At 39.5% G+C, this 26440-nt stretch overlaps 1 protein-coding gene across 2 annotated transcripts in view; it reads right to left on the reverse strand.

The window, feature by feature from the left end:
- COG6 (component of oligomeric golgi complex 6) overlaps positions 1 to 6876 on the reverse strand; it is a 107518-nt gene extending 100642 nt beyond the window's left edge. The window contains exons 1-4 of one of the 2 annotated variants that reach the window (XM_011942978.1): positions 6624 to 6876; positions 5349 to 5413; positions 2706 to 2849; positions 1334 to 1405 (exon numbers count right to left, since the gene is read on the reverse strand). In XM_011942978.1, coding sequence (XP_011798368.1) covers positions 1334 to 1405; positions 2706 to 2846 — 213 coding nt within the window. In that variant the 5' untranslated portion in view covers positions 2847 to 2849; positions 5349 to 5413; positions 6624 to 6876. The remainder of the gene's footprint in view (positions 1 to 1333; positions 1406 to 2705; positions 2850 to 5348; positions 5414 to 6623) is intronic. The other variant, XM_011942977.1, reaches the window with a different exon arrangement.
- Positions 6877 to 26440: the final 19564 nt, after the last annotated feature.

The raw sequence follows: 26440 nt of genomic DNA on the forward strand, positions 1-26440 counted from the left end.
CCAGCACTCTGGGAGGCCGAGACGGGCGGATCACGAGGTCAGGAGATTGAGACCATCCTGGCTAATATGGTGAAACCCCGTCTCTACTAAAAAATACAAAAAACTAGCTGGGCGAGGTGGCGGGCGCCTGTAGTCCCAGGAGAATGGCCTAAACCTGGGAGGCGGAGCTTGCAGTGAGCTGAGATCCGGCCACTGCACTCCAGCCTGGGCGACAGAGCGAGACTCCGTTTCAAAAAAAAAAAACAAAGCATAATATTATTTTAAAAACACAAAAGTACAATATAGACAACATTACAAAGTGTAATCTGAGGAAAGGCATTACATTATGGAGGCTAAAAGATGAGAAAAGGAAATAAAAAGGTTAAAGAAAAAGAAGGGTCAAACAAAATCAACCACTGAGGAATAAAGTAAATATATGCCAAAAATGTGAAATGGCCATTAATAATTAGTATATACTATATAATTATTTAAATATTGTCAAATTAACAAATACCTAAATATTGGACTAAGAGACAATAACCATGCCAATAATATCTGATAGGTTACTATCAAAATTTAGACAAGACCAGAAAAGATAAAATTTTAGAGAAACAAGAAATTAACTAGTCCTGCAAACTGATGATGCAAGTAGCCTGTGATTAATCTAGAGAATATGCATTAATGATTCTTCCTAGAATCACTGTTGATGTCAATGGTTCCAGGAGACACTTAGAGATAGAAGCTTGCTCTTAAAATGTGAAGGTAGTAGATGTAATCATGATTGGCCCTTAGGAGGAAACTGTTCTATGTACTACTCCAAAATTAGATGACTGAGGGTAATTAAGTCAAAATGCTGATTCTGCTGCCAAATTGTAAGTTTAGGATTGCTTTCATTAAAAGACCTAAAATTATACATATTTTCCCAGAATTGTTTTAAGGCTATGCATAAATCAGAATTAAGCTGGGTCTTTATCAGGCACAGCTTTAGTGTGAAATTAATCCTAAGGCTTCTTATTAAAAGAAAATCATTCCTCCTAGATTTCTAGAATATTATGGAATTGAAAGGTTTATCACAATTCTACATAGTTAGCTCTGTACTGGCTAGACCAAAATATAAATGCTCTAAAGTCAATTGAACAATATTAATAAATCATTATCCAAAGAAACACAAAGATATCTAAAATTTTTAAAAGTAAGGATTATATTTATTTTTAATATAAATATATTTATATTTATACCCAAATTTCCTACAGGGCATTATGGATTAGCTATCTATACATTTTGTAGACCTAATAATTTTTGAAAGTTTACTTTATAGCAGGAACTATGCCAAAATCTAGCCATTATACAATACCTGTAGGCGACTTGTCATATCTTGACAACAGTTGCTCATTGCTTGAACATCTTCACTTATGCTTTCAAGTTCCTGAAAAGGAGAAAAGTAACATCACACATCATATATACAGGAAGAAGAAGGTTCTCTTCTCTTAGCTAAATCCTTATTTTAGTTACATAAATTTTTTTTTTGGTCAAGGCATGACAAGAGATCCCATATTTAAAACTGGAAATGATTAAAAAGAATAACATCTAGTGTTAGGAAAATTTGTAAAGAAAATAGTCCATTCCTTTTAGAGAATATGACCACAGGAAAATGGCAAATGCTTTATAAAACTGAATATCCCTTTATTCCTAGTGTTATTCAATTGCAGTTATTCTTATTGATGTTCAAATAGTCCTATGTTTGGCCAGTAGAAGAATCCTCTTCATATTAGCTCCAAAGTCCTTTTGACATTTATCCAATAGTCTCAGATAGCATCTTTGCTTTCTGATACTGATAAGATTGTTCCTTTTAGTAGGAAATGATGTTTAAAAGAGCCAGGCATGGTGGCACGCACCTGTAGTCCCAGTTACTTGGGAGACTGAGGTGGGAGAATTGAGTGAGCCCAGGAGTTCGATGCTATAGTGTACTATGATCATATCTGGGAACAGCCACTGCACTCCAGCCTGGGCAACATAGCAAGATTTCATCTCTAATGTAATTAAAAAAAAATCCTTTCCAAATTATTAGTCTTCAGTCAATAAAAACCTACCAAGGTCTTAAAACAATCTATTTTTATTGAACACTCATTGAAACCATGTGCAACACTTCCATAACTCACAGAGAAATATATTAATATTATAATGTATTAATACAGTTAATAAAATATTACATAATAAGATATAATAACATAAACAAAATTTATTTTCACTCTGTGGCGAGTGGACTACACTCTCAAGTATGATGAATCATTATTAATACATTGAAGTTACTGATATTAATCTGAAATTTTCATATTTTAGGATATAGTAAAAGTAACTCAATTCTAATTAATCTCTAATAGAGAAGTTGTTATCCAAGAGAGGTTTATTCGATGAGGGGATATTTCTATTGGAAAGCCATTCAGGGAAATGTTAATATTTTTGTTAAAAAAGCTAAAATTCCTAAGATAATCTTCTAGAACAATGTTACAACTTTCTAAGAATTAGTATTTGTGGAAGTCACAGATTCATAAATCACATTAATACAAATAAAGACCCAAATGCAGCAAGAGAAATTAGCTAAGTTTTCTATTTGGGCATAGTATATGAACAGCAAATATATCAATCTAATTCAAAACAATATTTAGCACAGAGCCAGACATAACAATAAGTTCTCAATATATGCTAAATGAAAAGAGTTTACATACCTCCTTCACTTCCTTGAAAATGCTTACAAATTCTTCATTGATGGCTAAACTTTTACGTTCAATATCTCCACGTAAATTTCTTCGAGTTCTCAGACTATTTTCAACAAAAAAGGTTGAAAGTGCCTTGAGAGCTTCTAACATCTCCTATACAATTGGTAACAGAAGATAGTTACTGGAACTAATTTTTAAATGTTTTCCTAATCTCAAGACAAAATGTAATGAAATCATTTTCAAATAATTTTTCATTAAACAATCCAAAAAATATTGAAGGACCTTCAAATTACTGAAGCATGCTTACTTCCACAACATAATAAGGGTCTACTTACTTGTGTATAGTGTTATATATACAAGATTATTCATTGCAGAATTGTTTGGAATTGCAAAGACTAGAAATAATCTAAATGTCCATCTAAAAGGGATTGGTTAAATAAATTATGACATACCTATTTACAAAAAAAAATCTTTATGCACTTACATAGTATAAGCTTTGAGATATGGTAAGTGAAACATCAAGGCATAGAAACAGTTATAATACCAACAGTTAAAAACTTAAAAGGAATATATACATGCATATTTACTTGTGTATACCTAGTTTACACATATATAATGTACACATATATAACGTACACTTAACTATCTCTGGAACGATCTATTTAAGAATAAGTACTGGAAGCCTCCAGGCTAGAAACTGAATAACTGGAAGCAGAACTTGGAAGAACTTAAAGGGGAGGCCTCTCTGAGGTGACTTTGAACTGAGGCCTCAGTGGTAGGCAACAGCCAGTCATGGGGACAAAGCCTTCCACAGAGCACACAGTGAGTACAAAGACCCTAAAGTGGTAGAAGGAAGGCCACTATGACTGAAGCTATGAGAAATTATTACGATTTTAGGCAGGGGAGTAATATAATACGATTTATATTTATAAAAGTTGATTCAACTTTGTAAGGGAAATGAATGGTAGAGGGCTACAAGAAAGGAAGTAGATAAGAGAAAACACTAAAATAATCCAAGTATGGTTCGATAGTGGCTTAGACCAAGATGGCAGTAGTACAAATGAAAAAGAGATATTCCAAAACATGGCACAGTGGCTTACATCTGTAATCCCAGCAGTATGGGAGGTCAAGTTGGGAGGACAGTTTGATGCCAGGAGTTCAAGACCAGCCCGGGTAACACAGTGAGGCCCTATCTCTACAAAAGATCAAAAAATTAGCCAGGTATGGTGGCATGTGCCTGTAGACCTAGCTACCTGGGAAGCTGTGGCAGAAGGATCGCTTGAGCCTGCAAAGATCGAGGCTGCAGTAAAGCCGTGTTCTCTCCACTGGACTCTAGCCTGGGTGACAGAGTGAGATGTGGTCTCAAAAAACAAAAAAAAAAGATATTCCAAAACTTTTTTTCAAAGTAGGATACGTTTGTGGATTTAACAGGAGATGTAAAAAAAAAAAAAAAAGTGACAACAATCCAAAAGTACTCATATGCTTCTTGCTTGACGGGGTAAATGGTGATGTTCTTTAGTGAGAGTGGAACCAGTTTAGGGAAAAATCAAGAGTTCCGCCCATGTTAAGTTCTATGATGTCAATCCGTATCCAGTTGGAAGTATAGTATAGACAACTGATTGTACAAATCTGGAGCTCAGTCTATGTCAGAAACACAGTCATAAATTTGAGAGTAATCATACTTTTTACTACTTAAAATTATGAAAGTACAAGATTTTTCTCACAGAGAAAACATGAAAGGAGGAGAGAGCAGAGAACCAAGCCCAGGACATCCCATAGTACCCTAAAGTTTGCAGATATACATGTCTACACCTCTACTACTGTATATTCTAGTAGGCTTACCCTTTCATGTTTCTGTTACATTATTTTGAAATATTGGCTGGACTGACAAAAATAGTAAAGCTATTTATATAAATGCAACTTAATATTTAAGGGGAAGCAAAAATATGTTTACAACTATAAATACTTACCATATCAAAAAAAAAAGAAAAAAGAAAAAAAACCCATAAAGTGAAGCAGTTTCTTTTGACTATAGCCTTGCAATGTCCTTAGGTCTGGTTCAAAGAAGTAGTCAGTAATATTGAATGAACGAAATCACAGACTCAAATGTAAATTACAGTTCCACCAGTTACTAGTTGTATGACAACCTAGCTGCACTCTCTCCATGCTTTATTTTCCTCATGGTAAAAAGAAGGTCATGTGGCCGGGCGCTCTGGCTCACGCCTTGTAACCCCAGCACTTTGGGAGGCTGAGGAGGGCAGATCACCTGAGGTCTAGAGTTCGAAACCCACCTGACCAACAAGGAGAAACCCCATCTCTACTAAAAATACAAAATTAGCCGGGCGTGGTGGCGCATGCCTGTTACTCAGGAGATCCCAGCTACTCAGGAGGCTGAGGCAGGAGAATCACTTGAACCCAGGAGACGGAGGTTGGGGTGAGCCGAGATTGCACCATTGCACTCCAGCCTGGGCAACAAGCGCGAAACTCCGTCTCAAAAAAAAAAAGTCATGTTATCTACATCAGAATAAGTAGCAGTCTTAAATGATATAATTAATATCAACATGAGACACATTAAACACTTCATAAATTGTATGATAAAATTAATATTTGTTAAGAAACAGTAAGTGCCAGGCTCTTTGCAAAGGACTTTACTTGGAGTCTCTCACTGAGTCCTCAAATAACCACCATGAGAAAGTTACTAGCAGTATTCCTAATTCCTAAACAGAAGCTGAGATTAGTGAAGGGACTTACTCAAATCATAATGCACAAATTTAGTGGTTCTATCTAATAAGTGGTAGCCCCCAGGGCCCTTCTTTCTTATTCATTACATTGCAATGTTATTTTGTTACATACCGGAGTCAAATTGTTATTGACAGCTATTTTTCAGTTACCTACATATTCTCCTGTAAAACTCTCTAACTTTGACGTATGTTCTTCTTTATGTTACACTGTCATGATCAATTTACCTAGTGACTCACGGAAGCAGAAGAGACGGCTGGGTATGTGAGCAACTGTAAAGTCCAACTTAAGTTTCAGGAGGTACTGGGAGAGCATGCGATCTATCTTCTAAAGAAATACAGCCTGAGCCCACAGATCATAGCGCTTGGCTAACAACAACAAAAACTAGTATTTTTCAGTTACCTACATATTCTCCTGTAAAACTCTCTAACTTTGACGTATGTTCTTCTTTATGTTACACTGTCATGATCAATTTACTTAGTGACTCACGGAAGCAGAAGAGACGGCTGGGTATGTGAGCAACTGTAAAGTCCAACTTAAGTTTCAGGAGGTACTGGGAGAGCATGCGATCTATCTTCTAAAGAAATACAGCCTGAGCCCACAGATCATAGCGCTTGGCTAACAACAACAAAAACTAGTAGATATAAGTTCACTTCAGCCATGGGCAAAGGTAGTTCTTTCCCGCTGCAAATTATCGTAGCTGTTGTCACTTGTCGGCGGAAACGCTCCCTTATCCCTACCACTGCTCTCTTGGTCTCCTGACCCCCATTCGCACTGCCTCATCTTGGAATCTGCTCTTCTGCATGCATTTCCTATCCCGTCCTGTGCTCTCCTCCTGTCTCCCGGCTCACACCGCCAAACACCTCCGGGAGTGTATGGAGCGCACCTTTCGAGGCGCTACAGTTCACCAATCCCATCCAGAGAGTCTTGAAGGCACCTTTTCAGGTGGAGAGAACACACAGGAAACCCCTTCGCTTTTCCGGAGGTTACTGGGCTCCCCTTTCTCACCACCCCCCCCACCCCCGCCCCGGGCGCCCGCAGAGCAGCGGAGCCCGCAGGTCTGGGGTCACTCGCGGTCGCTCTGCGGCCGGGACGAGGGAGACCGCGGTGGGTCCCGGACAGACGCCGCCCCTGGCCCGGCTCAGCCCCGCGGGAACCTGTGATTCCGGCCCCGCCAGCTCGGGTTACCTTGTCGTTGTCCAGCCGCGTCTCCAGGATCTTATGCAGCTTGCGCGACAGCGGGTTGTTGGTCGTCGCCGAGGTCCCGCCTGCCCCATTGTTGAGGCCGTTGGCAGCCCCGGTCGCAGACACTGCGACCACTTCCCCGCTGCCCTCGGCCATAGCGCTGCGCGTCCCGCCCCTTGCTGCCACCTCAACCAGGCAGGGACAGCAGCGGCAGCGCGAGTATTGCGCATGTGCAGATCGGCCGCGCATGCGCATCGGCCCCGGAAGGCTCCACCGGGTAACCCCGCCTGGGCTCCCAGAAGGGTGAGGAGTGGAGAAGATGCGCGGGGCGGGACAAGATCCTCAGGTGGGAGGAGAAAATTTCTAGGATTAGAGAGGACTTTGAAACCGTGAGTCTGCGACGTTCTGAGAATTAGATGACAGCCAAATGTAATTTGTAAAATACACCAAGACTTGTGCCTGGCATATACATTCAGTATAAGTTAACTGAAAGTTTAAATTAAATTTGCCTTATCTGAATTCATTTTTTTGAAAATTATGTGTTGAAGGCATAGTATGTGCCAAGTACTCTGGTAGGCACTGGAGAATCTACATTGTATGTCTGAAACAGACAAAGCAGTTAATAGATGTTATTAGCCTGTGATGAGTGCTCAGGGCATGAAGTAGTACAGTGAAAGAAAATGGAGGAAAAGGCCCACTGCACTCAGGGAGGTTTGGAGAGGAGTTGACACTTAAACTGAGATTTGAAGGAGAGTCAGAATGTGAGGAGAAATCATTCCCAGTTGGAAGAAAAGTGTGTAAGTGTACAGGCCTCAAAACAAGATGAACTTGGCTCTGACACAAATGGACCAGAGCCCATGTAACTATAAAGTAATGGATAAGAAAGTAACAAGTTGAGAAAACGTCCCAGGAAATGCTGAAAAACAAACATGTTTTTTTTTTTTCTTTCTTTTCTCATTTTTAAAAATTTGGATCAAAATAAAATCCTGGACTTCTGTGAATTATTTGTCAGACACACTATTTGGCTCTTGTCATCAATTTTCCTTGTTTCATATATATCTATGTACATATTTATACTGTATATCAGACTTAAGCGAAAATTACCTATTACACAGGTCACATAAAGAAAGCACTGACAAAACCACTCATCTCTACTCTAATAAAGAAGAGAAGGCTCAACTATCCAAAAGAAAAAAATATACAAAAAGCAACAATATCTAGGTATGGATTCAACAAAAACTACAGAGAACCTAGATGAAGAAAACTTTAAAGTGCTACTGGGAGAACATACAACTTAAATCAATGGAAAAATATATTGTTCTCTTCAACAGGAAGACTCAATATTGTAAGATGTCTTTTTCACAGATAAATTTAAGTTCAGTGTAACCAAAACTAAAATATCAAAGGTGTTCCTAAGGTGTATATATCCAAATGAATCTTGACTATCAAAGCAATAATGTAATGTGGAGTTTACAAATATGTACAGTTCAAAGGAATGACAATGATAGCATGCCAAGTCAGGAGTGGTCATGAAATATCACATATTAAATGACTTCCTTATGTGAAATCTCCCAAATAGGTAAATCCACAGAGATAGAAAATAGATTAGTGGTTCTGGGAAGAGGAGTGTTGGGAAGAGGGAATGGGGAGTACCAGCTCATTGTACAGGTTAGTTTTGGGGGAGATGAAAATACTCTAAAGCTAAATTGTGGTGATGGCTGCACAACTCTGTAAATATACTAAAAACCACTGAACTGTACACTTTAAATGAATGAATTGTATGGCATGCAAGTTTCATCTCAAAGCTGTTTTTTAGGCCAGGTGTGGTGGCTCACACCTGTATTCCCAGCACTTTTGGGAGGCTGAGGCGGGGGATCGCTTGAGTTCAGGAGTTAAAGACCAGCCTGGGCAACATAGCGAGACACTCTCTACAAAAAAAAAAAAAAAGAAAAAAAATTACAAAAACTAGTCAGGTGTGGTGGTATGCCTGTGGTCCCAGCTACTTGGAAGGTTGAGGTGGAAGTATCACTTGAGCTCAAGCCTGCGGTGAGTCCATAAACTTCACCTGTTTAAAGTATAAAATATGAAAACTTTTAGTGTTTTTACAGAGTTGGCAAATATCACCATCATCTAATTTTAAGACATTTTCACTACTTTAAGAAGAAAACTGTACCCATTAGCAATCACTACCCATTTTCCCCTCTCTACCACCCTAGGAAAGCACAAATCTGCTTTCTGTCTCTATAGATAGCCAGTTGGGGACACTTCATATAAACAGACTAATGATATTGAGTTGTAAGAATTTTTTATATATTCTGGACACTAGTCTTAACGATTTATTGGAAAATATTTTTTGCTACTTTTGCTTGTCCTTTCACTTTCTCAGTGGCATCCTTTGAAGCACAATTGATCTTAATTTGATGAGGTGCAACTTATCAATTTTCTATTTTATTATTTGTGTTTTTGGGGCCTTATTCAAGAAATGATTACCCAACCTAGATCACAAAAATTTATTCCTGTGTTTTCTTCTATTACATTGGCACAAAAGTAATTGCAGTTTTTGCCATTGAAAGTAATGACAAAAATTGCAATTACTTTTGCACCGACCTAGTAAAATTTTATATTGTCAGCATTATATTAAAGTCTATCTTGTACCTTGAGCTAATTTTTGTGTATGGATGTTAGGTAGGGATCCAGTTTTACTGTTTTAAATGTGGATATTTAGTCATCTCCCACACCATTTGCTGAAAAGACTATTCTTTCTCCCATGTGAGCGTTTCTATAGATTGAGAAAAAGCAAATGATAAATCCAATTTCCATTCATGATTCAAAAAATAAGCAAACCCTTAGCAATTTGAATAGAAAGGGACTTCCTTAATTGGATTGAGAGTATATCCAAAACAAAAAAAAAAACCCTATGACAAACATCACACCTAAGGAAATATTTAAAACTTTTTCCTTGACATCAAGAATAAGACAATAACTATCCACTATCACTGCTATGCATTATTTCACTAGAGGCTCAAACCAGAATAATAAACTAAGAAAAAAGTCATAAAAATTTGAGAGAATTTTTAAAATTCACACTTTTTGTAGATGATGCAATTGTGTCACTAGAAAATCCAGAAGGATCTACAGAAAAATTGTTAGAATTAAAATAACAACCTATTTCACATATTGTTTTCCAAAACTCCAAAAAGTACAGGATGTTGGAATTCAACTAGCTTGCAAAAGAGGTTGTGTGACTCGTTAGCATCTCATTGCAAAAATACGTTTTTACATTGGTCAGGACTTGCTTCATCAGTTAGCATTGAAGAGCCAAGATTAAAAACGATATGGAGCCAGGTGCGGTGGCTCATGCCTGTAATCCCAGCTACTCGGGAGGCTGAGGCAGGAGAATCACTTCAACCGGGAGGCAGAGGTTGCAGTGAACCAAGATTGTGCCACTGCACACCAGCCTGGATGGTAGAGCAAGACTCCTTCTTTAAAAGAAGAAGAAGAAGAAGAAGGAGAAGGAGAAGAAGAAGGAGAAGGAGAAGGAGAAGGAGAAGAAGAAGGAGAAGGAGAAGGAGAAGAAGGAGAAAAAGAAAGAGAAGAAGGAGAAGACGACGGAGGAGAAGGAGGAGGAGGAGGAGGAAGAGGAAGAGGAAGAAGATATAGAGACAAGGCACAGTGGTTTATACCTGTAATCCCAGCACTTTGGGAGTTAGAGGCAGGAGGATCACTTGAGCCCAGGAATAGGAGACCAGCCTGGGCAACATCAAGAGACTCCACCTCTACAAAAAAATTTTTAAAATAGCCAGTTGTGGTGGTACATGTTTGTATCCCAGCTAGTTGGGAGGCTGAAGTGGGAGGATCACTTGATCTTAGAAGGTTGAGGCTGCAGTAAGCCATGATTGCACCACTGTACTCCAGCCTGGGTAAGAGTGAGAATCTGTCACCAAAAAAAAAAAGGAGAAAAAAAGAGAGGGAGGGCTGGAGGGAGGGAGCGAGATGGGGGCGGTGGCGGGGGGGAGAAAAGAAAAGAGAAAAGAAAAGAAAGCAGGAGAGAAAAGAAGAAAGAAAGAAAAGGAGAAGGAAAGAAAGAAAATATTTAGGCTGGGCATGGTGGCTCACACCTCTAATCCTAGTACTTTTGGAGGCTGAGGCAGGCAGATAGCTTGAGCCCAGGAGTTTGAGACCAGCCTAGACAAGATGGAGAAACCCTGTCACTACAAAAATACAAAAATTTAGCCAAGCATGGTACCGCACGCCCCTGTAGTCTTAGCTACTGAGGAGGTTGAGGTCGGAGGATTGCTTGAACCTGGAAGGCGGAGGTTGCGGTGAGCCGAGATCATGCCACTGCACACCAGCCTGGTTGACAGAGTGAGACCTTATTTAAAATATGTTATTTAAGTTATTCGAGGATTCAGGATTTCTTAACTTTGGCACCATTGACATTTGGGGCTGCATATTTTGTTGCTGTTGTTGGGAACTCTTCTGTTCACCGTAGGCTGTTTTAGCAGCATTCCTGCCCTCTATCCACTAAATGCCAATAGCATCCTCCCCAGGTAGAACGATCAAAATGTCTTCAGACATTGCCAATGTCACTGAGGGGCAAAATTGTCCAGGGTTGACAACCACTGTTCCAAGCCATAAGTATTTTAGTTATCTGATATTGCTTAACATGTTACCCCAAAACTAGTATATTTAAAAAAGAACCATCATGGCTTCCGTGAGTCAGGAAATCAAGAGTGACTTGGCTAGGCGGTTTAGGCTCAGGGTCTCTCATGAAGCTGCAATCAGATATTACCTGGGGCTGCAGTTATCTGAAAGCTTAATTGGTGCTGGAGGATTCACTTCAAGGTGGCAAACTCATGTGACTGGCATATGCTACTCATTAGAAGGAGGCTCCATTCCTCACCAAATGGGCCTTCCCACAGGGCTATCTGAGTGTCCTCATAACTTGGCACTCTTCCTGGTAGGCATTTACTATGGATATAATGCAAATACTTGCCACAGTATATAAACAAAGATATTTATCATATCATGGTTCGTAATAGAGAGAAAAATAGAGACAGAGAGAGAAATGAAGAGAAAGGAAGGAAGGAAGGGAGAAAGAGAAAGAAAAGAAGGAAGGAAGGAGAGACTAAGTGAGGGAGGAGGAAAGAGAGACAACCAAAGTGTCTATCAATAGAGGACTGAACAAATTAATTATGATGCACTCATTCGTTCAGCAGAATACTATGCAAATGTTATCTGCTACGAAGGAGATTTAAATGTTAACCTGCAAATAATTCCACAATATATTATGTGAAAAAGTAAGCTGTATTATGTATGCATGATGAGATCACTATATGCATGAAATGAAGAGATACATAGAAATTTAGATTTTTTTTTTCAGGATGGCATTCCAGTGGAGGAAGGCTTCCATTTCCCATTTTGTACCTTTCTAAACTGATTGAAATTTTCTAGTCTTATTCATGTATTACTAAATATATTAACAGATTTTTTTTTTTTTTTTTTTTTTTGAGGTGGAGTCTTGCTCTGTCGCCCGGACTGGAGTGCAGTGGCCGGATCTCAGCTCACTGCAAGCTCCGCCTCCCGGGTTTACACCATTCTCCTGCCTCAGCCTCCCGAGTAGCTGAGACTACAGGCGCCCGCCACCTCGCCCAGCTAGTTTTTGTATTTTTAGTAGAGATGGGGTTTCACCGTGTTAGCCAGGATGGTCTCGATCTCCTGACCTCGTGATCCTCCCGTCTCGGCCTCCCAAAGTGCTGGGATTACAGGCTTGAGCCACCGCGCCCGGCCACAGATATTATTAAGGTAGAGTAACCATGACCCACTTTTCTTGTTTATTTCTAATTCTCTGAATTAACAATTGTAAAAAAGTAAATGAGATAATTTATGAATTAAAATAATATGTGGTAACATGAAAACAGGGAAATTATTTTATGTTTTAAATGCTTAAGTATATTTTTATGAGGCTAACTATAAATTGTAAGAACTTAAAATCAGTATTTGTTAAGAGTTAAAATAAATTTTCAGGTGTGCCTCATCAGAGACATGTGTGTATGTATCTGTGTATTTTTGAAAATAAAGTCTTTTAGTGAAAATGTGAAAGATAATATTTATAGTAAGCTGCATAAAGTAGTAGAACATTAAAAGAATTAAAAGATATGCTCTGACCTAAATATTTCAATTTAATGGGAGAACAAATACATGCATGTAAAAGAGCAAATGACAGAAGATCCATGCAATAGAGTCAAATGTGGAGATTCTTACCTATTAAGAAATGGTTGAGGCCAGATGAGGTGGCTCACTCCTGTAATCCCAGCACTGTGGGAGGCCAAGGTGGGCAGATCACTTGAGGTCAAGAGTTTGAGGACAACATAGTAAAACCCCATCTCCATTAAAAATACAAAAACTTAGCCAGGCCTGGTGGTGCGTGCCCTGTAATCTCAACCACTAGCGAGGCTGAGGCAGGAGAATTGCTTGAATCTGGGAGGCGGAGGTTGCAGTGAGTCGAGATTGCACCACTGCACTCCAGTCTGGGCGACAGAGCGAGACTCCATCTAAAAACAAAAACAAAACAAAAAAGAAAAAAGAAAGAAAAAAAAAAGAAAAGATTGAAAGGAGGGCCTCTCCAAGCTCCTACTCCTCTCCTTTAGATCAAGCTTGTCCAACCTGAGGCCCCCAGACCGCATAGATATGGCCCAGGATTGAATTCTGCCCAACACAATTTGTAAACTCACTTAAAACATTATGGACTTTTTTGCAATTTTTTTTTTTAGATTGTCAGCTATCATTAGTGTTAGTGTATCTTATGTGTGGTCCAGGGAAGCCAAAAGATTGGACACCATTGCTTTAGAGGGTTATTTAAGCTTTCTTGCCCTTTGGCTTCTGAAATAAGAGGAAGTCACTTTGTATTGGCTACTGGGGCTTCATCAAAATATAATATGGCATTTACTAAAGCTATGTCTAGTGAGTCAGAGAATTTTCAGCCTTCTATGTTTTTCATTGTGTTGATAATAGTAGCTCCCATTATTTAGCAACTGTGTTTATTGAAAATCAGGCTCTGTGCTAGAATTTATTATACACTATTTTTATCTTCACAGCTACCCTGCAACATAAGGATCATTACCACATTATCATGTAATTAGTACTCTTATTGATGAGTAATCCAAGACTAAAGAAACCTTTCCAAAGATGTATGGCTAACTCAGATAACATAGCCAACTACCCCCTAATTGGGCATTTAACTTAAAGGGTTGGGCCGGGCACGGTTGCCAATGCTTGTTATCCCAGCATCTTGGGAGACCGAGGTGGGTGGATCGCTTGAGGTCAGGAGTTTGAGACCAGCCTGGCCAACTTAGCAAAACCCTGTCTCTACCAAAAATACAAAAATTAGCTGGGCATGGTGGTGCGCACCTGTATTCCCAACGACTCGGTAGGCTAAGGCAGGAGAATCTCTTGAACCCGGGAGGCAGAGGTTGCAATGAGCCAAGATCATGCCACTGCACTCCAGCTTGGGCAACAGAGCGAGACTAAAAAATAAAGGGCTGTATTACTGCTTTCTCGGTTTTGAGTTGTGTACACCTCTCCCTTGGAATGTAAGCAAAAACTTTTGCAGCTAAACATTCAAATGTGTTCTATGTCGGTGTTGCCTTGACCAAGTTCTTACTGCCTTCACGCTGACACCAGCATTATTTTTCTAAAACACAGATTTGGTCCTATCACTTTTTTTGCCTTAAAAACCACGATGGTTTGTGAAACAGGTATCCAGTGGGGATCATCAAAAGAAAAAAATAAATAAACAAATAAAAATAAAAAATAAAAAACAGAAGAAAAGATAAAAAGTAATAAAATGAAATAAAATAAAAACTGTGATGGCAGTTATCAAATAAATGAATGTTTTATTACGGCATACACAGGACTTCATAATCAGACCTTCGTCATCAGATTTCATGTTATCACTCTGGCCTCATTTCTAGGCACTTGCAAATGATTGCGACATTCTGGCCATACTCCATTTGCTAGGCTACAAATGCATCGCAAACTTTCCTCTCCTTATGTTGGCCCCTACAACCCACTTGTGTTAGTCCATCTGGGCTACTATAAAAAATACATAAACTGGAGAGCTTTTAAACAGCAGAAATTTATTTGTCACAGTTGTGGGGCTGGGAAGTCCGAGATCAAGGCACTGGCATATTCAGAGTCAGGTGAGGGCCCACCTCCTGCTTCACAAATGGCTCCTTCTCACCGTGATGTCACAGGTAGAAGGAAGTGGCTAGTGAGTTCTCCGAGACCTCTTTTGCAAGGACACGAATCCCAATCATGAGAACTCCACCCTCATGGTCTAATCACCTCCCAAAGGCCATACCTCCTAATTCTAACTTGGGAATTAAGATTTCAACTTAGAAATTTTGCAGGGACACAAACATTCAGATTTAGCACCACTCTTTCAGGAAAGCCTTCTCTTACAAAACTGGTGATATCCTATTTGTCCTTCAGGCCCCACTCAAACAATTCTTTGTACCTTCATGAAGCACCCTACCTCTCCTGAAGCAGAATTAATTGGTCCCTCATGCAAATTCCTTATCATACCATTATTTTAAAAATTTATTTTTACATTTGTTTTTCCCCCACTAGACCCTAAGTACCTGGATGATGAGGACTATGTCACTCATCTTTGTCTTCCCAATTTCCAGCACAGCATCAGGCACAATATATGTGCCTTAGTAAGCTAAAAGCTTACTCAATGAAAAGGACTGAAATGAAGTTCTATGGTTTTATAAGTTAGGGTTATTAATTGCAATTGTTAGGAGCAGACTGAAGACGATTTAAATAGAAATGTATTTATTGAAAGAATAGTGGGTAGGTCTTAGAATCAACAAGAAGGAGGAAGAACCAAGCTTGTAAGAGAGGCAAAACATAAGGAGACTAGGCACACATAACCATCATCAAAATCACTGCACGAAACAACTCATCATGGACCCACTGTGAGATGGACAGATTGCTCCACCCATGCTGAAATGTCTGCAAAATGCTGTAACAATGCCTGGATTATGAAATAAGGTGTATAGAAGCTGCACGCTTCTGCATGGTTGTGTGTATAACACACAACTGCCACATTTATGTGAGCTATGTCACACCACCATCAGTGGAACTATACAATCAACCTTTTCAGTCCAAGTCTCATACAACAATTCCTCATTCTCAGACAAAGCATATATGTTTATACACATTTCCTGTTCTCTTTCAGTCTCAACTTTCATCTGGCACACACATGTCCATGCATATACATAAATACATCGTCTAGTATTAAGGTATAAACCTTCAGGTACTTTCTAAAGCTCTGGTTGTATCCTCTTTCCTGATATAGATTCATTCATTCTCTAAAGCAAAATTCTAATGTGTTCACTTGTCTGTTCATGTGCTCCCGGTCTGTAAGGTTGCCTTGCTTATTCAATATATACCACATTTAATTCCTCAATAGCAGGGTCTCCAATTTAAATATCGCAGTTAGTAATTTCATTATTCAACTTCTATGCTGGCAGCTTTAACACACAAACTATCTATTTTCCCTTCTTTCTAGCTGGCCTCCCCAGTCATTATTCTGCATAGCCCTGGCAGTCTTCTGCTTTTAATTGATTGCTATCGATTTTCTTTTCAGAATATATGAGCCCAGGGCCTCTTAGTGGAATTAAGTACCTACCTGTCAGAGAGAATCTGATTTCTGTTAAGATCTTTCTGCTTAAGTTTCCCGTGTACACTATGATGTGCCTTGCCCATCTTGCACCTCTGCCTGGAATACCCTTCCTTTCTTCTTCCCTCGATTAGACTTACTCATTTAGGCTGCTCAGGAGCCTCATCTCCCAAGTGCCTTTCCAGTCAGGCCAGGTGTCCCTTCCGTGTGCTTTCAAATAATCCTAAAGATTGTTCTCTCACTGTACATTTCACAGTAAAAACCATTATCCATGTGTTTTTATTATTTCCACCAGTGTGTGAACTCCTGGGGTCAGAAAGCACGTCATTCATCTTTGAATACTAGGTGCTTTATGCAGTTCCTGAAATGTAGTAGGTGCTATAGTCTGAATGTTTGCATTTCCTCAAAATGTGTACGTTGAAATCTTGCCCCCAAGGTGATGGTATTGAGGCAGGACTTACCATTTGACCCAGCAATCCCATTACTGGGTATATACCCAAAGGATTATAAATCATTCTACTATGAAGGCACAAGCACACATATGTTTACTGCAGCACTATTCACAATAGCAAAGACTTAGAACCAACCAAAATGCCCATCAATGATAGACTGGATAAAGAAAATGTGGCACATATACACCATGGAATACTATGTAGCCATAAAAAAGAATGAGCTTATATCCTTTCCTGGGACATGGATGAAGCTGGAAACCATCATCCTCAGTAAACTAACACAGGAACAGAAAACCAAACACCACATGTTCTCACTCAGAAGTGGGAGTTGAACAGTGAGAACACATGGACATAGGGAGGAGAACATCACACACTGGGGCCTGTCAGGGAGTGGGGGAAAAGGGGAGGGAGATCATTAGGACAAATACCTAATGCATGTGGGGCTTTAAACCTAGATGTTGGGTTGATAGGTGAAGCAAATCACCATGGCACATGTATACCTATGTAACAAACCTGCATGTTCAGCACATGTATCCCAGAATTAAAGTAAAATTAAAGAAAAAAGAGGTAGGACTTCTGGGAGATGAATAGATCATGAGGGCTTCACTCTTACAAAAGAGACCAAAGAGAGCTAGCATACCCTTTCTATCATGTGAGAACTCTCCAACAGTCACTATGCCTAGGGAACAGGCCAGGCCCTCATCAGACACCAAATCTGCTGGCACCTTGGTTTTGGACCTCCCAGTCTCCAGAGCTATAAGAGATAAATATTTGCTGTTTATATGTCACTTAGTCTATGCAATTTTGTTATAGCAGCCTGACTTAATTAGCCAGGAAGAATTTAGTAAATATTGTTGAATAAATTTAAAAATTAATATAAATAAATAGATGGACCAACTTTATTTGAATAAATCATGATCCAAATGGAAGCAAATATATTCCATTTTGTTCTTGTTGTTTGAGATAGAGTTTCACTCCAGTCTCCCAGGCTGGAATGCAGTGGCGCCATCATGGCTCACTGCAGTCTCAGCTTACTGGGCTCAGGTGATTCTCCCACCTCAGCCTCTTGAGTAACTGGGACCACAGGTGCATGTCAACCACGCCTGGCTAAATTTTGTGTTTTTGGTAGTGATAAGTTATCTGTGGTATTGCCTTGCTTAGTCAATATACATTTGATTAAAAATATAAGATTAAAAATGTATGCCCAAGCTGGTCTCAAACTCCTAGGCTCAAACTATTCATCTGCCAAAATACTGGGATTACAGGTGTGAACCATCGCACCTAGTCTCTTCTATTTTAAACCAAGCTGAAAACATAGCATTTCAGGTACATTCTTAAATAGGTCTAAACATTTTAATGGTTGAGATACAGTGAAAATAAAAATATTTTCAATGATTTTTTTTTTTTACTTATTAATGTTTCAAAAAACTTTTTGACTCTCTAAATTTGTATCATTAATATTATAATGTTCAGGTAATATGTGTATTATATATTTTATAGTCATAATTTATATATATTTATTCATATTTAAACTACATGTATATGCTTTGTTATTTTTAAAAGCCTTGGTTTAATACTTTGTGATACAGCAACTGAAAATAGCTATTCTAGTTTCAAGTTCAGTTTATTTCAATACCCAGTTTGAACACTATCATGTCAAAAAAAAGAGAAAGAAACCTCTCAACATTTTACAAAGGCACAATATATATTACTATATACTACTTATAAGAAGGTGCACCATAAATAAAATTGCATCTATAGCCATATTTCATTGTCACCTTTAGAATAGTATTTCCTGGCTTGTAATGTGGGTGTTGAATATCTTGTAGTTGGAATCGAAGGAAGGTCAGCTGTGCCATATTTTATTTTTAATTGTATTATGAGTATTCGGTTTTTTATTTTTCTCTTCTCTTCTTTTCTTTTTTTTCTTTTTTTTTTTTTTGAGACGGAGTCTTGCTCTGTCACCCAGGTTGGAGTGCCATGGCGTGATCTCGGCTCACTGCAACATCTGCCTCCCGGGCTCAAGTGATTCTTCTGCCTCGGCCTCCTGAGTAGCTGGGATTACAGGGGCACGCCACTACGCCCAGCTAATTTTTGTATTTTCAATAGAGACAGGGTTTCACCATGTTGGTTAGGCTGGTCTTGAAATCCTGATCTTGTGATCAGCCTGTCTCAGCCTCCTAAAGTGTTGGGATTACAGACGTGAGCCACTGCGCCTGGCCATGAGTATTATTTTCAATCTGTGGCTTCTCTAAAGGAATCTCTTTAAATTGATCTGTAATTTTGTAAAGGCAAATTTAGTTAAAATTAGATGAGATAATCTATAATGCCAACTAACTGGGTCCCTCATAACCTGAAAACTCAATGAAAGGCAACAAAAAGTGAAGCTTCCCCTCAACCTCTCAGCATTATGGAGCTTCCACGGTACCCTCAGGAAGCCTCCTCTACTGTACATGAAATGCGACATGTGACCTTGAAACGTAGACAATGAAGGCATTCAATCAATAGAGTACATTTCATACTGCTTTTTTTCACCTTTAAGATTAAAAATTAAAGCTCAACAGAAGCTTTGACATCTTCTCACACCCCCATGCATTCTCTCACCTACATCCTGGAGTTTATGCTCCACTTTGGAGGACGTTAGTGTAGAGAATCGAATCCACACTGCTGTCTCTGGCTTCCAGGTGCTCTATAACTTGACCTCAACCAACCCCAGCACGGCCTATATTTCACTCTCACTGCTGCCCTATGTTGAGTTTCTACTGCACTCCAAGAGTTTTAATCCTGTTTCTTAACATGGCCAGTGCTTGCCCTCCTCACCGTGCTCAAGCCTTCTCTTCTACCTGTAATGTTCTGCCCCTGTTACCCCTGTTTCACCACCTACCAGGTTTCTCCTTCATTAAACCTCCTTCTGTCTGGGGTATCATTTTTTTAACCTCATCTGAACAAAGATGCATAGAACTGAAAGGTTCTCTTTGACATCTGAAGTAGAAATAATTATGCACATGTATTATCTCTTCTATGAGTAGATTATAAACACCTTAGGTAGGGGCACCAGGGGCTGGTCACAGTGGCTCATGCCTATAATCCTAGCACTTTGGGAGGCTGAAGCAGGCAGAATACGAATTCGAGAGATGGAGACCATCCTGGCCAACATGGTGAAACCCCATCTCCACTAAAAATACAAAAATTAGCTGGGCATGGCGGCACGCACCTGTATTCCCGGCTACTCAGGAGGCTGAGGCAGAAGAATCGCTTGAACCCAGGAGGCAGAGGTTGCAGTGAGCCGAGATCGCACCACTGCACTCCAGCCTGGCAACAGAGCAAGACTCCAGCTGAAAAAAAATAAATTTAATTTAATTTAATTTAATTTAAAAAAGGGGTACCAGATCTCATTAATTTTTCTGTTCTCAACAATTACCCTGCAAACTTTTTGGCATATAACAGACATCCATTTGGAAGCAGTATGATAAAATGAAAATATATGGTTTTAGAATGAGGGATACCTAATTCATGGACAAAAGATTAGCATAATTGTGAAAACTTTGAAAAGAAAGAATTTTCTACCATTTAGAAAGAGGGTGGTCATACATTCACTCTCACTACAGGAAGTGAAGCAAGGCCCAGCTGACAACCCCAGAGATGTAAAAGAAGAGACTTCTCCATTTGGTGGAATATCAAACTGAAGTTCCTTTCAACAGCAGGAATCTATGGTTTGAAGCAGAAAGAAATGCCACATTTCTAAAGGCTACTTCCAAGTAGAATGCTGTTATATTTTATAGTTACCTGTTATATCTCAATTATATTATATAATTGTAATATACGATCTCAGATCTTATTATTGACTAACATATGTACAAAATACCATTTTAAAAATGAAAAGTGATTTTAGATTTTGATAGGTTTTAGATTTCAATAGAGTTGGTCATCTTTTTTATGTGATCCAGCTCAGGAATGGATTATGGTTCAAGTTTATGTTAGAGGAGGTTGTCCAGCTGACAACAAGAAATATCAAACCAGCCAGGTGCGGTGGCTCACCCACTTACTTGGGAGGCTTCCAGCTACTTGGGAGGCTGAGGTAGGAGGATCACTTGAGCCCAGAGGTTGAGGCTGCAGTAAGCCTTGATCATGTCACTTCACTCCAGCCTGGGCAACAGAGTGAGACTCTGTCTTAAAAAAAAAAAAAATCCTGAAAGAAAAGATACTAAACCTGTTAATTAAATGTAATATCATCCAGCTGTTACCAGAAGTACAGCCTTGAGTATGAATTCCCCAGGAACTTGGTGTTTTGGACAAAGAATTGGACAAAACACACAAACTAACGAAGGAATAAAACACAGGAACAGGAATGAAGCAGTGAAAGCTGGGATTTATTGAAACATACAAGCATTCTCCAGGGTGGGAAATCTTTACGGGAGGCAGAGGGACTGATGGTCTTTCCTTCTGTAACTGCTTCATGCTGATTGGGGCATAGTCCCTAGCTACTGGTGGCCACAGAACTCTCGCCCTGCTCTGTCTAAAGGAGATGTTAGTGCCAGAGGTGTTTAAATCAGACCAATTCCATCTTGAGTAGGGGTTGGGTAAAACGAGGCTGAGACCTACTGGGCTGCATTCCGAGACATTAAGGCATTCTAAGTCACAGGATGAGGTAGGAGGTCGGCACAAGATACAGGTCATAAAGTGTAGGAGATCGTTCATTGTGGTGGGAAAAATCATAGAAAGATGCAAACCGTCTTGGACGGCCAGGAGGTTTTGTAAAAGCTTCAGAAAAGGATTTGACTGAAGGCAGCCAAATTCTCTTATCTGGAAGGCATAAATAATTCACAATGCAATAACATATAATTATAGGGTTTAGCATGTAATCAAGAAATAACCATAAAAATGGAAAACCAGCAGCCCCTGGGGCTGCTGTTCCTGTGGAGTAGCCATTTTTTATTCCTCTACTTTTTAAATACACTTGTTTTCACTTTACTCTGTAGACTCCTCTGAATTCTTTCTTGCACAAGATGCAAGAACCCTCCCTTGGGGTCTGCATCGGGACCCCTTCTCTGTAACAATAGCAGCCCTGAGCTTGTTTTGATTAGTTGTCCATCTTGGGCAGTTGGGGTAAGTGCCATCTGGAATTTGACAGCTGATAAACGATGGGTTCCATATCAGATGAGGCAATTCACGGTACAAAGTCCTAAAAGTAGTGAAACAAAAATCGTTACTAAAGGTCCTAATATAGGTAATATTATTGGTAATAGCCAATTTTTAAAAGAAGATAACAAATTCCTTAGCCAGCTGGGTCCAGCCCCAGCATGTTCTCTTAGCCTGTCAATGATTTTTAGGTTTTCTTTTAGTTATATTTTCTTCTACCTGTACAGATGTATTTACATAAAACAACAAGTTTCATTTAATAAAGCACAAGTTCCTTTTGCTTCTGGAGTAATTACATCTAAAGCTCGGCAGTTTTGCAAAGCTACCTCTACACGCAAATGAAATGGTTTTTGCTGATTTTCAATGGCTGCTACTGTGGCTTTCCAAGACTCTTGTACCATTATAGTTAAGTTTAAAATTCTTTATTCTAGTATAAGAATTCCAGCAAACCAAAACAGTCCTCTAAAAATAAAATGGCCTGTGCCAGGCTTTTCTAATATAAGATCGTCAGTGCCATAGCTATGTTCAACGAAAAGAGTCAAACTCGGTAAAAAAAAATTTTTTTTAACGGAGTTTTGCTCTTGTTGCCCGGGCTGGAGTGTAATGGTGTTATCTCGGCTCACTGCAACCTCCACATCCCAGGTTCAAGCAATTCTCCTGCCTCAGCCTCCTGAGTAGCTGGGATTACAGGCATGCACCACAACGCCCAGATAATTTTTTTTGTATTTTTAGTAGAGATGGGTTTCTACATGTTGGTCAGGCTGGTGTCGAACTCCTGACCTCAGATGATCCACCTGCCTTGGCCTCCCAAAGTGCTGGGGTGACAGGTATGAGCCACCGCGCCCAGCCCAAAATATTGTAAGAGATTTATTCTGAGCCAAATATGAGTGACCATGGCCCATGACACAGCCCTCAGGAGGTCCTGAGAACATGTGCCCCAGGTGGTTGGGGTACAGCTTGGTTTTATATGTTTTAGGAGGCATGAGACATTAATCAAATACATTTAAGAAATACATTGGTTTCATTCAGAAAGGTGGGACAACTCAAAGCAGAGGCTTCCAGGCTATAGGTAAATTTAAACATTTTCTGGTTGACAATTGGTTGAGTTTGTCTAAAGATCTGGGATCCATAGAAAGGGACGTTCATGTGGAGATAAGGGATTGCGGAAACCAAGTTTTATTGTACAGAGGAAGCTGTCAGATAGCAAACCTCAGAAAGAGCAGGTTGTAAAATGTTTCTTATGGGACTTAAAAGGGTGCCTGGCTCTTAGTTGATTATATCCTGGATCTGGAAAGGAAGGAAGGAAAACAAAGGGGAAAAGAGATTCTCTATAGGATGTGGATTTTTCCCACAAGAGACTTTGCAGGACAATTTCAAGGTAAGTCAAGGAAATATATTTTGGGGTAAAACATTTTGATTTTCTTCCATGTTATGCCAGAGTCAGATTATGTCATGATATACAGGGTTAAATCAACTCCATCTCATGAAAATTTATGGTTTGTAGGGCATGACTCCCCAGAACCCTTAGATAGGAATTTGGGCAAGATAAAAATCAGAGCTTAGTCTTCAGTAGGTACAGATAATTGGGGAAATTGTGCAATAAAAATTACATACTTTATGGAAGGACTAGTTTTGCCATCTTCCACGCCAAGTTTTTGTCCATTTAGTAATCATAAAAAATACTGGCAAACAGTGTTTGTGACTGTGACTGTTAATATCCTACTAGCACAAAAATATCATACATACACACACACACACACATTTTTATGGTGCATGAAATATTCAGCGTTAGAGTCTCTTCTGAGAGATCATGCGGCAATTAACATTACAATTAAAGCCAAAGCTTCTGGAAGACGCTTCTACTTACATTTTTTTAATTTTTATTTTTTGAGACAAAGTCTTGTTCTGTAGCCCAGGCTGGAGTGCAGCAGTGCAATCTTGGCTCACTGCAACCTCTGCCTCCTGGGTTCAAGCAATTCTCCTGCCTCAACCTCCCAAGTAACTGGGACTACAGGCACCACCACACCCAGACCCTTATTTGTGATATCCTCTTATTCCACTTTTGGAAACACAAAGGTATGTTACTGGATTAGGGATGGTTAGAGCAAAAAATAGCATAGAAACTAGAGGCTGCTTAAAAATATGCAAAGATCCACGATGAAGAGGATGTGGAACATAGGGCACAGAAAGGCACAGTCATCTCTCAGGCCAGCCTTTGTGCAGCACCACTCTTAGCTCCTGATGAACCTCAGCCCTGGAAGCACATGGCCTGTCAGCAATCAGAACTGGACTGTAAGAGGATCGTTGGAGATAAAAATGCTCAGAAATAAATGCTCAGTGCCACAAAGTGAAACCAGCACTCAGGCAATAGTTTTCTCAGCAAGGCAATTTACTTCTGCAGAAGGGTGCTGCTCATGTCAATCAGTATTGCAAGAGCACAGGGAACAAAGGAAAGCAGGGGGGTTTTATTCTTAAGGCAATCCCTACCCTGTGTCACTTCCCTATGGGCTGGGGTGGGACCGCACAATCTAAACTGACCCGATTAGCTACTTGTAAATATTTTTCTAAATATGGAAGGCAAGGGGAACATGGGGTACAGTGGTGAAGCCTACGACACATGCAGTTTCAGGGGAACAACGGGTGCAGGTAACTAAGATGTGAGTTACCGAGTAGAGCTGACGGGAAGTGGGTAGGCTGTGTACAGTAACTGGAGGCAAGGAGGCATGTAGAACAAGAAAGTTAGGTTCGAGAACAAAGAAGAAGGAAGTTAGCAGGCTAAACTTTTGAAGAGAAACTCAGAGAAATTCATTGTATCCTGCAGTATTCTAAACTCTGCCACCTGTAGACACCTAAGGAACCTCACCTGGTATATGAAGGGGAGTTTGCGTGACTATCAACGAATCAAAAAAAAAAAAAAGTAGCCGGGCATGGTGACGGGCACTTGTAGTCCCTGCTACTTGGGAGGCTGAGGCAGGGGAATGGTGTGAACCTGGGAGGTGGAGCTTGCAGTGAGCTGAGATGGTACCACTGCACTCCAGCCTGGGCAACAGAGGGAGACTCCGTCTCAAAAATAAAAAAAAGAGTCTAAATTAATTCTCCACTTTAATCAATACCTTTATCTTATACTTACCCACCGTGTTTGCTCAATTCTCTTCACCTATTTAATTTTCCCCAGTATAGTGAAAAGGAAAATTAACTAACCCAAAAATCAGCAAAACACAGCATAAGCTCTTAAAAACTGATTTTTTTTTAAAGACAGAGTTTCTCTCTGTCGCCCAGGCTGGAGTGCAGTGGCGTGATCTCAGCTCACTGCAACTCTGCCTCCCAGGTGCAAGCAATTCTCCTGCCTCAGCCTCCTGAATAGCTGGGATTACAGGCTCAAGTCACTATGCCAGGTTAATTTTTGTATTTTTAGTAGAGACAAGGTTTTGCCATGTTGGCCAGTCTGGTCTTGAACTCCTGACCTCAAGTGATCTGCCCACCTCGGCCTCCCAAAGTGCTGGGATTACAGGCCTGAGCTGCCACACCCAGCCTGATTTTTTATTCTCTGGCACAGATCCACTGAATCTCATTAGAGTGCAGAGGACAAAGTTCTGGTTATAAAGGAGAAGGAGGAGGAGGGGGAAGAAAAAGGTAAAAAGAAAATGTTCCTTATGTAATTTTTTACTGCTGACCAATTTCGAAAGTCTCTAATGTTTTTAAAGTGTGATCCCTAGAAGGGATATTTTAATGAGTTCTCCAGATGATTTTGACACACACTAAAGTTTGCGTTCTGCTCCGGTATAGTGCTTGTGGGTTTTTCAGTAAAGGAGGATCCAATTATGACAGACTCCTAGCAGAAGCTTTATCTCTACAATAACTTTGTTTACTCTCTCTCTCTCGGATTCTCACAAACCTACACAGATTACACATTTATAAAAATAAATGAAAGATAAAAAGTGGAATTTGCATTCTGGTGACTGCATGCATACCCCCATCTATTTTCCTATGGATAAAACTCCCCCTGCTTTCCTCTATTCCTTGAAGTTTAGGAATGCGTGTTATTCATCTATATACTCCACAGCAGCAATTTGTATAATGCTTTATGCATTTAAGAACTACTTGTTATTAGAAAAATTAAATGGTTCTCCTATGGAAAGCAGGTTTTGTGTTTGGAATGTGCAAAAGTATCCAGTTCAAGGTGGTGAATTTTAAATTACTGTTTAAAATTTGTGTAACATTTTCATCTAGTAATAAAAACATGATGTGTGTTAATATCTTAAACACGGCGGAAGTTAATGACAGCAATCAAGAAAAACAATTCAAATTAAATATCCTACTAATTTCTAATCGATAGCATAATTTCCCCATACTAAGGAAAATAATTTTCTTAGGTCAGTCCCAGGTTCTTAAAACATATTGAGTAAATCATGGTTAATGATGATAATATTGATATTAGGGATATAAGGCCTTTAGGTAAGAAATCATTGGAAAATTTTATGTCATTCCTGGCAACTTAAAACAAATTTATGCTGATCAGCAAATTAGAAAATATTTGCTAA

This window comes from Colobus angolensis, unplaced genomic scaffold, assembly GCF_000951035.1.
Source record: "Colobus angolensis palliatus isolate OR3802 unplaced genomic scaffold, Cang.pa_1.0 Scaffold214, whole genome shotgun sequence".
Lineage (NCBI taxonomy): Eukaryota > Metazoa > Chordata > Mammalia > Primates > Cercopithecidae > Colobus > Colobus angolensis.